Raw genomic sequence first — 14,187 nt, forward strand, 5'->3', positions numbered from 1 at the left:
AAAAGATTAAACAAACAAATCTGGGATGCACAAAAGATTTAGATTGTGTATGAAATGACATTTATGATCAGCATTTCATGTATTAGATCCCAGGGTTATAGCAATAAAATGCACTGTGATACTGGAGCATCATTCAAAATTAAAGATCTGTAGACAATGATGTTTGTAACTCACAGTCCCAATTTTTTTTTTTTGCAGAATTAAATTTTCATTTCCTAGTTTTATAGATTTAATGTATGAAACAAATAATTCACACAGTCAACACAGAACAGAGGCATTGTTTTCAAGTTCATTTTGACAACCCTTACTGTGTGTGGGCATATTGAATTCAGGTAAGGATCCTTCAGGAGAAAAAACTGCAACAGGAGATGGACAATTGGTTTACAAAAGTACGGAGGAGCACTGATACGTACAAAACTAAAAAAGAGCTTGGCAAAATATTTAAAAAATGGTTTGGATTAAGAGTTTGGATTAAGAGGCAGTAGTTGGAACCAGCCTTCTGCAAATAGTACAATTGAGAAGATAATGGATTTTTCTTGCCTTCTCATCTATAGTCTCTGCACCTACACCCCCATATATCCTACAGAAGCTTCGGGCTGCAGCAAGTTCAATCATCAACTTAATTCTTGTGCCAGTGGAGCAAGCAAAAGCTCACACAAAAAATTCAGCATATTTCCTATGTTAGTTACATTACAATCCATGTGCCATATGGCATTTTGTTCCATAGAGTCCCCAACCTTTAGCTATCACTTTGGAAGAGGGTTGCAGAGGGAAAGGCAAAGTAAGTAGGTTTCTATAAATTCATTTCACAAGCAGAATCCTGGATTCAACCCAGTGTTCCCAAGTGTGTTTTTCTTGCAGTTTGAGCAGCTATCAATTGGGCAAATTTCCTACATTTATTAAGGTTCTAGCAGTAATAGATACCTCATTGGGCCCAGCACAGCACTGTGCAACCTGCTTAATTCACTGTTTCTTCTCGTGGTCTGCCTATTTGTTACTCAATTACAGGTAATTTTCAATCATTTCAGTGTTCTGCAAAGCTTACAACCTAGAATAAACTGATTAAGTTGTGCATTAATCCTGCGTGGTTTCCCCTCCATGATGATCCATGAAGATGTTTTCAGAAAAAGTCTAGCAATCATGAATAAAATAAAACAGTACTCAGGGAATTTAGATCTGAACACACTTGAACCATATTCCCTGTGTGTCCCTGGATGTGTCCATACATTTTTATCTATGTGACTTTGCTAGAATTTCAGGGGTTTTTTCTTGATATGCAGAATTGTAGTAGGAAAAAAAATGTACAAGAAGCTTATTTGATTTAATTGTAGCACATTTTCCCCACTACACCCATCCAATGGACAGAACAGATTTCAGAGTTAATTTTTTCTAAAGGCAGAAACAGGCATTATGTAATAGTGATAAAGAAGGAAACTGTGGAAAGCACAGTACAGCAACTCCTTAGAGCAGAAAGTATTTGAATCCCCTAGAATAGTATGTGCTCCAGTTGATCTTCTAGATGAACCAAATGTTTGGCTGGTTCAAGACCACTTGAAAATGGAATATGTGATGGGACCCAAGGATGAAAGGTGCGAAGCTGCCTTGAGTCCTCCAAGGAGTCAAAATATGTAAGATATGAATAATTTAACAAATAAATATAGCACTGATAATTATCACCACTTACTGGTATATGATGATAGCAAAGGCAGAGGTTCAATGTGATTCACATAGTTTACTCAGTCAATAAATACAATGCACATGAAATTTTAAAACAGAAATAATTATATTCAAAGAATATAAGAACATTCTTTTTTATAATGTTGCAGTATTTCTTTTAATTTGATATACCATCAATCTCTGGTGAAGACTAGAAAGTCCTTGGGAAGGAGTTGTCACTTTAATCTTCTATAGATCACCCAGCAAGCTAGTGATGCTAAACGAAATGCTTCTGCAAAAATTGCTAATTGTACAGATACCAGGCCTCTCCTTGTAATAGTTGTACGGCATCTTAAAACAGTGATTTCACTCATTATAATCCTGGCCAAGAAATCAGTCAAATGAAGGACTGATAATTCAAAATAATTGTTATGCCACATTGCTATGGCATTTCAGGAAGAGCAAATTGGTTTCTATTTATTTTTTTAATATTTTGTATTTATCATATTAACGCATTGTGATTTATTTGCAATAATTCCTAGTTTTGTTACAATGCAAACAAATTAAAACAATTAATAACTAAAACAATTTAAATGTAGAATATAAATCCAAATAATAAAAGTCAACAGTCTGAAGAAAACAGCATCAACATCAAGACAACCAATATATTCATATAAGCGAATGTAGTAATTAATACCTTACCTCAAAAATAAGTGGGGAAAAGCTTTTAAAACCAATGTATTTAATTCTCAACATGGCTCCTTCTCAGTGACATAGGTATAGATTTTTTTATGGGGTGGGTTCAGGGGGGCACGCCTCTACCTGCCCCAGCCTCAGTGCTTATAAAAGCAGCTCTCCAAGGCCGGGGACTTGCCCCAGCTGCCCCTGCCCCAGCTGCCCCTGCCCCCCACCAGTTGGGCTTCTAGCCAGCAGCCAGCAGTCCCTTCTGCCCTCCCCTCCAGGCAGAGGTGTAGCTAGGGAAAATGGAGCCCAGTGTAAAATCTGAGTTTTGTGCATGCTCCCCATAGGCGCCCACTGTGATGCTGGAAACCACTCCCAAACAGCATCACTTTCAATGGTGTTTAAACTAGGGAGCCCAGATTCTCCTTTTAAATCTACCTTAAAGGGAGAATCTGGGGTTCCCAGTTAAAATGATGCTGTTTTGGGGTAGATTCTCCCCCACCCTGAAACAGCATCACTTTCAATGTTTAAACTGGGGACCTCAGATTCTCCCTTTAAATCCACGCCGAAGAAGGTGGATTTAAAAGGAGAATCTGGGGAAATTTGGGGGATGCCTGCTGTCAGGGGTGAAATTGTTAAGCTAGCAGCACCAAACTTTCAGAGTATCTTTAAGAAACTCTCCTGATGATTACACCCAGGTTTGGTGAAGTTTGGTTCAGGGGGTCCAAAGTTATGGACCCTCAAAGGTGTAGCCCCCATCTTCTATTAGCTCCCATTGGAAACAATAGGGGATGGGGGCACCCCCTTTGGGAGTGCATAACTTTGGACCCCCTGAACCCAACCTTACCAAACCTGGGTGGGATCATCAGGAGTGTCTTCCAAAAAATTCCAGAAATTTTGGTACTGCTAGTTTAAAAGCTGTGCCTCCTACAGGCCCAAAACTGAAAAAAAAACACTAAAAATACAAAAAACACAAACGGGGGGACGGAGCTTCGGAAATGTAATGGTTTTTTTTAACCTGGGACACCCCCCCCCCTTACTTATGTCCTTGCTCCTTCTATAGATTATTAAATCCAGATTGGGGCCACAGGGAGACAAGACAGATATTTCTTTAAACTGGAAAAAACCTCCAAATTTGCAGAAAAATCTGAAATATATATTCAAAAATACATGGGAAGATTTAACCACCCTCCTCCAAATGATAACAAGGTTACCTGTAGCTTTAAGAAATGGATGCCTTTGTGGGAGAGTGCAGGGGTCTTTCTGGGCTTGCTTTGGCCTTTTGCGGGAGAATTGCATGTTACATTTTGAAAGTTCATTTTTGGGATTGCCTTTAGCCCAAAAATACATGTTATATGTTGAAAGTACAATAAATACATAATTGCTGAGATTTTGAAATCATATAACGAGAGAAAGTTTGATTTATCGGAGAATTTATTTTGTTTATTTGTTTATTTAGAAAGTACAACACCTATAGCCACATGGTGCAAAGTGAATTGTACAGTTTGAATCTTCAGGTTGCCCCCCCCCCTTCCTTCAGATTTGGATCATGGTATAAGAACAAATCGCTGTTTTCCAAATGGAAGTGATACCCTGCAGTGAAAATCGCTGTTTTCCAAATGGAAGTGATACCCTGCAGGAGAAATTGCTGCTTGGGGAAAGCATTTGAACAAGTTAACATTTTTTGCCCAATACCAACATAAGCCAGGGACAGAAATGGGGGGAAAGGAGAACTGGGTACTTAAATCCAGCCATCCCCTGTATTCCATATTCCATCTCTGGAGCTCACACTCACTGTGTAGCTGCCCTGATGAGCTGCAATGCTGAATTTGTAATGATTTTTGGAGTTAAGGTTGGAGTGTCTGTTTTGGAATGGTTTTAATTGAAATTTTAAACATAACTGTGTTTTTACTGATCTATACACGGCTCAAAGCACTTAGGGGATGGGACGGTATATCAAAACGAACAAATAAATAAATAAAAAAAGAAAGCGCAAATAGGGTTTGGAGGGAGAAAACTGTCTCAAATGACCAAACATCAAATATAATGTATTTATACTTTACGGTACAGTGTAAAGGAAGTCATGTGGGCTGACAGATTTGCTTGTTTTGCTTCCTGAAGCAGTAGTTGAATGAAGACCAAAGCCATCTAGGATGGCAATTTATGTACTATACATTTGTGCTCTGATTTGATGAATCCCCATTCAGTGAGTAAATTCCATTATTAAGTAAGCGCTTTTAAGACACTTTTACATATCTGTTATTAAAATACTGATATTCCACATTTCCTACATCTTAAATGGTTCAAAGAGCTATGTTCTAATCAAGATTTAATGTAGAAACTGGTAATCAACGGCAAAGTAAGTAAAGCTTGAAGACTAAGGAACATACTACTGAAGAAAATTCTACTCACCATTATTACTGTTGTCATCCACTAAAATGATCTCTTTGAGCAAGTGAGCAGGAGTTCTGTCAATTGCAGAATGAATGGATCGTAGAATCACTGAGAGAGCTTCATTGACAAATATGAAAACAATGCTAACCTCAGGAAGACTGCTGGGAAATGTAAGGTTCTTGCACCTACAAAATAATAATATTAAGAAAATACACATGAGACTTAAGATAATCTATGGTCTATATTTACCTTTCCTTATTTCTCAGAACAGTAAATACCATTTTTGGCTGCAACCTTTATGTTTTAACAACAGACACAATTCACACTAGATTGGACACTAGATTGGAATGAAAAATCATCCACCAAGTTTGACCTGAGTGTTGTGCAACATTCAGTAGCATAGAGACAGTGACTTGCCAAAGACCACCTGATATTTGTCATGGGAAGAAATAGAAAAAAAAGTTAACTGAACAAATTACTTTTGTACTACACTGAGCAAGCCATTTCCATGCAGTCTCTTCTGCCTGCCAAGGAATGTTTGAAATATTAATTTCATACATTTTTCTACAATCCACAGAGTATAGGAATGCATATGTAATTAATTTTTTTAATCATAGTATATCTCACTCAAAATATTACAATTATAGCTGCAAGCTTTAATCAGTTTAAGCTTTAGTTGATTGATCGGTGAGGACTGAAGCTAAAGGCACATTTGTTTATTTTCTGAACCACTGGATTCCAGGGTGAGTATAATAAGAAATTAAAATGAAAGGATTAAATTGGCTTTTCCAAGAGGTAAATAAAAACTTTCTACTAAGAAATAGTAGGAAGTTTTTATTTATTAAATTATTATACATTTCCCTCAAAGGGTTGCCATTACATGGCTGAGCCACCCACTTACCCACTCTCTTCTTGCCATACAAGCTCCAATTAGATTAGGAATCTCCTGTCTAAGTGAAAGGGCAAAAATAGAGTTTGTAGATTATATACCTTTAAAACAATGGCCCACACTGTGCTATAGAAACTTCAGTAATTAATTCACCTCTTCATCTAAAAATAATGTCCTATGATTAAGCTATGATAACATTTCTATGCAAAACAATCAACACTGTCATGATTCCTAGGAATATACAAGTGGTACCAATATTCTATTTCTAATATTCTGTTTCCAGAAGGTCTCCTAGCAAAGGGAAAGGTATACCAAAGTTCTCAAGGAGGCGGAGGACATCTTAGTGGGTGATTTCCACCCCATCTCAGGGAGGTAGGAAAAAGAATTCCGTCACTTCCTATCGAGGCTTGGGCTCTAGTTTAGCGTTTATTTTTCCTGCCTCAACAGGGAGTGCATGGATTTCTTCTGTCTCCTACACTTGAGTCTTATATTTGTACCTTAGGGTGCTTGATCCGTCCTCCTGTCCTTCTAATTAGGGACAGTAAGAACATAAGAACAAGCCAGCTGGATCAGACCAGAGTCCATCTAGTCCAGCTCTCTGCTACTCTCAGTGGCCCACCAGGTGCCTTTGGGAGCTCACATGCAGGATGTGAAAGCAATGGCCTTCTGCGGCTGTTGCTCCCGAGCACCTGGACTGTTAAGGCATTTGCAATCTCAGATCAAAGAGGATCAAGATTGGTAGCCATAAATCGACTTCTCCTCCATAAATCTGTCCAAAGCTATCCAGGTTAGTGGCCATCACCACCTCCTGTGGCAGCATATTCCAAACACCAATCACACGTTGCGTGAAGAAGTGTTTCCTTTGATTAGTCCTAATTCTTCCCCCCAGCATTTTCAATGGATGCCCCCTGGTTCTAGCATTGTGAGAAAGAGAGAAAAATTTCTCTCTGTCAACATTTTCTACCCCATGCATAATTTTATAGACTTCAATCATATCCTCCCTCAGACGTCTCCTCTCCAAACTAAAGAGTCCCAAACGCTGCAGCCTCTCCTCATAAGGAAGGTGCTCCAGTCCCTCAATCATCCTCGTTGCCCTTCTCTGCACTTTTTCTATCTCTTCAATATCCTTTTTGAGATGTGGCGACCAGAACTGAACACAGTACTCCAAGTGTGGTCGCACCACTGCTTTATATAAGGGCATGACAATCTTTGCAGTTTTATTCTCAATTCCTTTCCTAATGATCCCCAGCATAGAGTTTGCCTTTTTCACAGCTGCCATGCATTGAGTTGTCATTCCCATTGAACTATCAACTAAGACGCCCAAATCCCTTTCCTGGTCTGTGACTGATAGCACTGACCCCTGTAGCGTGTATGTGAAGTTTGGATTTTTTGCCCCTATGTGCATCACTTTACATTTTGCTACATTGAACTGCATTTGCCATTTCTTAGCCCCAGTGGTGTTCCTGCCTAGGGACAGGGGGTACCCTATGTCCCCGGGCGCCCCCCATTTGGTCACGTGGGGGGACGCCAACATTTCAGGGGCGTTTGTGTATTTTTAAATTTTTTAAGTGTTTTTCACGTTCCGGACTGCAGGGGGCGCATTTGTAAGGCTAGCAGCACCAAAATTTCAGGGTACCATCCACAGACTGTCCTGATGATACCACCCAAATTTGGTGATATTTGGTTCAGGGGCAGCAAAGTTATGGACCCCCAAAGGGGGTGCTCCATCCCCATTGTTTTCAATGGGAGCTAACCTGAGATGGGGGCTACCCATTTGAGGGACCATAACATTTGGTCCCCCTGACCATAACTTTGGTCCCCCTTTGGGTGGTATCATAAGAATAGTTACCAGATGATACCCTGAAATTTTGGTGTCACTAGCATTAAAAATACACCCCTTCCAGGCACCCCAAGAAATTTGCCCAAGATTCTTTGTTTTGCAGTGACTTTGCTCCATTGTAGCCAATGGGGAATTTCTGAGTGTGTAGGCAGGCTGCACATTTTTTAAGATAGAGGCACCAGACTTTCAGGGTGGCTCCAGGAGGGCCTCCTGGTAATAGCATCCGGGTTTGGAGACCTTTGCTTCTGGGGGTTCAATTTTATGGGCTCCCAAAAGGCTTTTTTTGTTTCCCCGCTCCTGCACATGAAAGTCTGTGGGCTGAGTTCTCTCAGAACTCTCTCAACTCTCCCCCCCCCCCCACTCCAGAAGCAAAGCTCATCAAGCTTGGATGCTATAACTCAATGCCTCTTGGAGCCACCTTGAAAGTCTGGTGCCTCTATCTTCAAAAATGTGCAGCCTGCCTCAGAAATTTTGCCCGTATGGGGTCCTTACGTTCTGGAATTGGCTTTTGCTACCTGCTTAGCAAGGCACAACACGTACCTGCAGGAGTGCACGGGCCAGCGGGAACCAACTTACCAGCTCAACGTCTATGACACCAAGCTGAATAGAAGATTGGCTGATAATAGTCTTCATATTTACCTGCCTGGGGCAGAGATTTTCTCACCCCAACCTACAATTTCTTGACCCTGAGAAAAACAGAGTTGTCTGTTCTCCCTTGGAGGAGTTCCTTGTCCCTGCCTCTTCTTTCCCATTACTCTTTGAGTGGTGACAGATTTGTTTAAGTCTGTCAAGCCAATGGTGTGACATTACTTCCCAGAAAAACTCAAAAGAGACATCACACCTCTCTAAGATTTCCTGGAAACTCTACAGTTTTACACAGTTGCCAGATATTGCTAGTTAAGCATAATGTCCAGGAAAAACCTGAAGTAACACCTTGCCAATGCTGATACCTAACCCCCCTCCATTTTCTCACCTCCTGGTCTCCCACTGGTTGCCAGCCAGACCAGACAATCCTAAATAAAGCCCATAGGAATTTCAGATAGAATACTAGAGTGTCACCCAAAAATCACATCACATCCTCCCCAACCTCTGCGATCCTCAGTTACTGCCCTCCAAATCTTTCAGAACTTGTTGAGGCAGTATTAGGGGAACCCTAGAAGACAATCCAGCTTGCAAACTCAGGACATCACCATGAAACTACTGCCAGTTATGTCTCTGGCCCTTTCCCCCATGATGTAGTTGGTCAATCCAGTGTTAAGACATCTATGACTTCATGCTATCTCATCTACAAGTAATGTTTAGATGTATCAGATCTGTTTGGAGTAGAAAAGTCCCAGCACAGGGACAACTTCTCTTCTCAGGAAACCTCTACAGATGGAAGCTAGGTTTCCGGAGTGAGAACTGGCTTTGTAACAATCAAGATTTGTACATAAATGACCCCGAGCTAGTCACTCTCTTTCAGCCTAACTGACCTTATGGGGTAAAGGTGAGGATAAAACGGTGGCAAGTAGAATTCACTGCTTGAGAAAAAGGCAGTATAAAAACATGCAAAATAAATGAGTAAGGTTTCAATCCTTTGCTTAGAATTGTCTCAGCAAGTCTCTTTATGCAAATATCCATAAAGTTAGTCTATATATAAGGGAAGCCAAGAATTAAGCTCTGATGACCAACAAAAAATGCAAAATTCTTACTAATAAAGATTCCATAGAGAGTAGAGAAGCCAAATATAGCTCACTGTTTCATAACGCCGCAGCAGAAGTCTTTATAGCAGATAAATTGATCCTTGATAACAGAAATTTTCTGGATGACTGCCGTCATTGGGTATGTGGGTTTTTTTTATATCCAGTGCTTTTAAACTGAGATGTGAAGGTATCATCATTGTGCTATAAATAGAATTTACAACAGAACTCCTTGGGATGAAAGATTCTGCTCTACCAAGGAATCGCATACTGTACTGAAGTTACAGTGCAATGCTATGCAGAATTTTACTCTTCTGAGTCCAGTTAAGTCTTCTGAGTCCAGTTTTTGCTTAGAACTGCACTGTAATGGCTACACAGTAATTTACTACACAGTAAAACTCATGAGATGAACTACTGCTGTGTATGTCATTTCTGACTTTTGGAACTCTCTCAGCCTCACCTACCTCACAAGGTGTCTGTTGTGGGAAGAGGACTGGAAAGGAATTTGTAAGCCCCTTTGAGTTTCCTTACAGGAGAGAAGGGGGAGGGGTATAAATCCAAACTCCTCCTTCTTCTCTGGTATGAAGAGAGGGCCAGTTTTTTAAACATTGATTTCCAGATCATGAGGGTGCCACGCCCCTAATCCCTGTGATGTAGAAGAGCTAACTGTACTGGGAACTACAGTGGCCCATAACTGCACAGGTCAATTCCTCTCAAAAGTACAAACTGCTATTTTTCCTATAAACAGTATACCATCAATGATATAGGAATGTTGATGCTTTGATAAGAACACTTGAAATGAGAAAAAAGGAACGCACACACACAATCTCTTAAGGATGTACTTGTGATATTCTGAGAAACAGATAATCAAAAAGTAGGAAAGAATAACTCTTCATAAGTAACATTTTATACTTTACTGTTAAGAAAAGGAGCAGCAACCTTATACCAACAAAAATTAATGCTCACGATTGCAACATAAAAAAGAATATAAAGTTATTGATAAATAAATATACATACTTATATGAAGAATCAATCAGAATGGCACTATTGCCTGTCAGTATTGCTGTTCTTTCAGTATCAGTTATTGATGGTTTTGAAATCAATTTAAAACTAGAATGCGAGCTGAGTTAAACCCATTACTTTGCACTGGGCTTCTGTACTGTGAATTCACCTGTAAATCAGAAGTTATAAATGTATATGGGTTTAACATAATAATATTATTATTGGTAATTCAATTCAATTCAATTCAATTCAATAAGCCTTTATTGGTAAATGTTTATACTAAAAATATTTTGTATCAAAATAATATTTTAAAATGCTAACGTAAATATATATACAGACAACTGTACAGTAACCACACTGCTGATGACCTGGAGTGAGTAGTGGGGATCCTGGTGCTATAATTATTCAATTGTGTGGCTCCATCAGTACTGGGACAAAGTCCAGAGCTGCAGCACCCTTAAGTATTTCCTTTTTATTGGGCCCTCCCCAGGAAGAGCCTCAAACAAGGGCAGGAGGGGGTTCTGCCTTCACTCTGATCCTGTGTCTCTTTCTTCCAATTTCCTCGCCCTTGGCTTTGTGGGATTGATTTGGCCCTTCCTCCTGGACCATCCCTGATAAATGATTGGGCTGTCTCCAGCCTTACCCAATGCCCTCTCCTCATGGGTGAACCCCTTGTGACTGAAGAGAATTTGGATCAATAGTCACCCTGGCTGGGCCCTTCCTTCTGCTGCCTTGCCTTGCCCTGTCCTTTTCTCAGGTTCCAAGAGGCTGTTCAGCCTGCCTGCACTGGCCCCAGGAGGCCCCAGATGCTGCCATCATCTTTGTCTGGCTTGTTCCCATGTGCTGCCTGTTGTCTGGGCCTGCTAGAGTTGCCAACCTCCAGGTTTGGTTGAGGATCTTCCAGACTTACAACTGCTCTCCAGTTTACAGAGATCAATTTCTTTGGAGAAAGTGCCTGCTCTGGAGGGTGGACTCTACTACATCATAACATACCACTCTAAGGCCACTCCCCTGAACCTCCTCTCCCCAAACCTGCCTCTTTACATCTCCACTCAAATCTCCAGAAATGTCCAAACCTGGAACTGGCAACCCTTGAGCCTGCCAGCCCCTGATGTTGCTGCATTTCCAGGAATGGCCTCACACTTGCTCCCTTCCCTATAATTTCTCGCTGGGATTCCTGGGTGAGGCTGGGAAAAGCCCATCTCCTGTTGGAATCTCTTCTGGAGCAGGTGAATGCAGAAATGCAGGCACACCCCTCCACACACACACACATCCCGACAGCAGTCAGTAATAATAACTGTTGTAACCCAATGGACTGTATTTTTCGTTGTGTTGAACAGAGTTCCTTATATTTTGCCATGAATTTTGACAATTGATGGCTTAATGATTTATAATCAAGATGCTAACTTCAAAGGTTTAATATATCCCATCTAGGGTTGCAAGGTCCAGGTTGGGAAATACCTGGAGATTTAGGGAGGGGAGGAGGGAATTCAATGGGGTATAATGCCATAGAGTCCATCTTCCAAAGTAGCCATCTTCTCCAGGTGAACTGATCTGTCACTTGGGAGATCTCCAGCTCCCACCTGGAGGCTGGCAACCTAATCCTATCATATAACATTTAAATAATGTATCCATTCCACATTCTTATTTTTGGATTTAGAATCTTGCTCTTCCCAACTTAACAGCCAGGCTCACAGCAGCTAACTTTCCTAGAGCATGAAAAATTATGGCCATACTAGCACAGAATCTTTTGAAATCAATGGGTTTATATTCATCTAACTGTTGGATTTAGGCAAAAAATAAAATGCTTGAAAGCATGTATGATTTCTTGACACCAAAAAAATAAAATGCATTAACTTTATCATGCCCAAAATGATGTAGCAAGAAAGATATAGTCATCATACATTTTCTTTGTAAGACCACTACTTGTAAGACCCTCAGCAAATTACACACTTTCTACCTGCATCAATTTGGGAATAAAATCTAAACTTTTTATAGTATAATCCCATGCAAAGTCATTCCAACCTAAACTCATTATATCAGTAGGATGAAGTAACTCTGCATAGAATTGTATAGCTAGTAATTTATTATAAAGGATATAGACTCTGGTATGGTGTGTGTGTGCATGCATGTGCACCCATGCAGATCTGAAAGAAAAGCCTTCAAGATCGTCTTCCTCCCAGGATGTTGTACTTGAATGGACATGCAATAATATAACACTGAAACAGTTGTATAACCTTTAGACTTGGCAAAAGTGCTTTGGTTTCAGTCTAAAGCATTACAGAAACCCAGTTTCATGCCTGATTTCCTACTTTTCTCATATATACAGTCCTTGAATATTGCATATGCTCAATTTGGATAAAATTTATCATGTACAATGTGACTATACACTCTCCTCAGGATACGCTATGATGTTCATGAGTGGCTTAGATACAACCAGAATCAACCATAGTAGCAGGTTTAAGCATGAACCAAATAAACATTTCAAATTCCACTCAAGTATTACCACCTTACTGGATTTTCATTGGTCTGACCAATTTTGAATAGGCTGTTTGTACCAAAAAAAGGAAAACGAAAATGAAAAGAGGGAGGAAGGGAGAGATAAATAAATAAATAAATAAATAAATAAATAAATGGGGGATTAAAAGTAGAAGCCAATACTTTTTAAATATAATTTTAACTGTATTTTAATTGCTTAAATGTTTTAATTTTTTTTATGTTCACCATCTTGTGGACCCTGACTGGGTGAAAAGGTAGCGTAAAACATTTTAAATAAATAAACAAGCCCCTTTAGAAAAATATTGAGCCCAATAACAAGAAAAGTATTTTCTCCAGCAGTAGGTACAAGAGATGTTCTGTAAATATGGGTTTGTTTTATGTTTAATAAAAACCATGACCAGTACCATTACTTTTTCTTCCTTTCTTCGTAGTAAATATTGGGGAAATAATATTTTTCTCTCCTCTTTCTATCTCTAATAATTCCAGTTCTTCATTCTAGAATTTGGGGGCATGCATCCTCCTTTTCTCATCTTACAATTATACCAAATATCAAGCTGCAGATATTTATCCACTTATCCAAAACTACTGTCCATAGAAAAGACTTCTACTTCAGTTTCTATGTCAACAAAATTGGCTTGAAAACATCCATCATACCCTAAAGGGCATGATGTCTTCATTTAACCCTGTTCCAGAACCCACTTCTTTTGAGAAGAACAAGTTGGGCCCCTCAGCTGATTGGGGGAGATGGAAGCATACTCCCACCCACACTGTTCATATTGTAGCCAAGCTGCAGACAGATGGTCCTGACAATGACTTCTGGGGTCTACCTTCCTTTCTGCCTTGGCGGCTCACTGGAGTGCTCTGGGTGGGCATGCCGAGGCCCCTGCTAGGAGCTACATTTCCTATCTCCTTTCCTCTCAATGGCTCACCTGGATTGCGTCAGGCAGGCATTGCCAAGGCCAAAGCTACCTTTCTCTCTCTCTCTCAGGGGGTGCCATCACCATGGGAACTAGCATGGCTTTCAGGCTGTGCTACTACCACTGACAGCCTGAGGTAACTGTGTTATCTGTGCTTGCACAGATAATACTTTTTAATTTGGAGAGAATTTAACCCTCCTTTTTACTTTCAGATGTTTCTCAGACCTAGGACGCCTCCTAAGTCTGCAGAAACAGCTGCTTGGAGTGAGTGTGCCCCCAGTTATGGAATTTAGTAATCCACAGGCAAGGGGCACACTTCACAATTAGATATATAAATGGTGGAATCTTGGCGGGGCTGGGCGTAGGCATGGAATTTAGAAACTATTACCAAGAGTGTTGTTGAATTGGAGTTTTAAGCAAAGCATAATAATAAATAAATACCCAGTAGTATGTGCAAATCCTTCGCATATTTACTAGGAAGTAAGTACAAGTGAATTTTCCAGGATTCTCCCATGTAAAAGTGCCCAGGACCGTCTTTGTGAACGGTCCCAGGGGGGTGCGTCGGCATCATTTGCGCCAACGCACCCCCGCAGCGTGGCCGTGCGGAAATGGCACACATTTCCAAGCACT

General features: G+C 40.3%; 1 protein-coding gene across 1 annotated transcript in view; it reads right to left on the reverse strand.

Moving 5' to 3' along the window:
• Positions 1-14,187, reverse strand: part of GALNT18 (polypeptide N-acetylgalactosaminyltransferase 18) — a 362,912-nt gene that overhangs the window by 142,041 nt on the left and 206,684 nt on the right. Inside the window, exon 3 of the mRNA XM_048484426.1 lies at positions 4,750-4,916. Within this exon, the coding sequence (XP_048340383.1) occupies positions 4,750-4,916 (167 nt within the window). The remainder of the gene's footprint in view (positions 1-4,749; positions 4,917-14,187) is intronic.

The sequence above is a fragment of the Sphaerodactylus townsendi genome, linkage group LG02 (assembly GCF_021028975.2).
Source record: "Sphaerodactylus townsendi isolate TG3544 linkage group LG02, MPM_Stown_v2.3, whole genome shotgun sequence".
Classification (NCBI taxonomy): domain Eukaryota; kingdom Metazoa; phylum Chordata; class Lepidosauria; order Squamata; family Sphaerodactylidae; genus Sphaerodactylus; species Sphaerodactylus townsendi.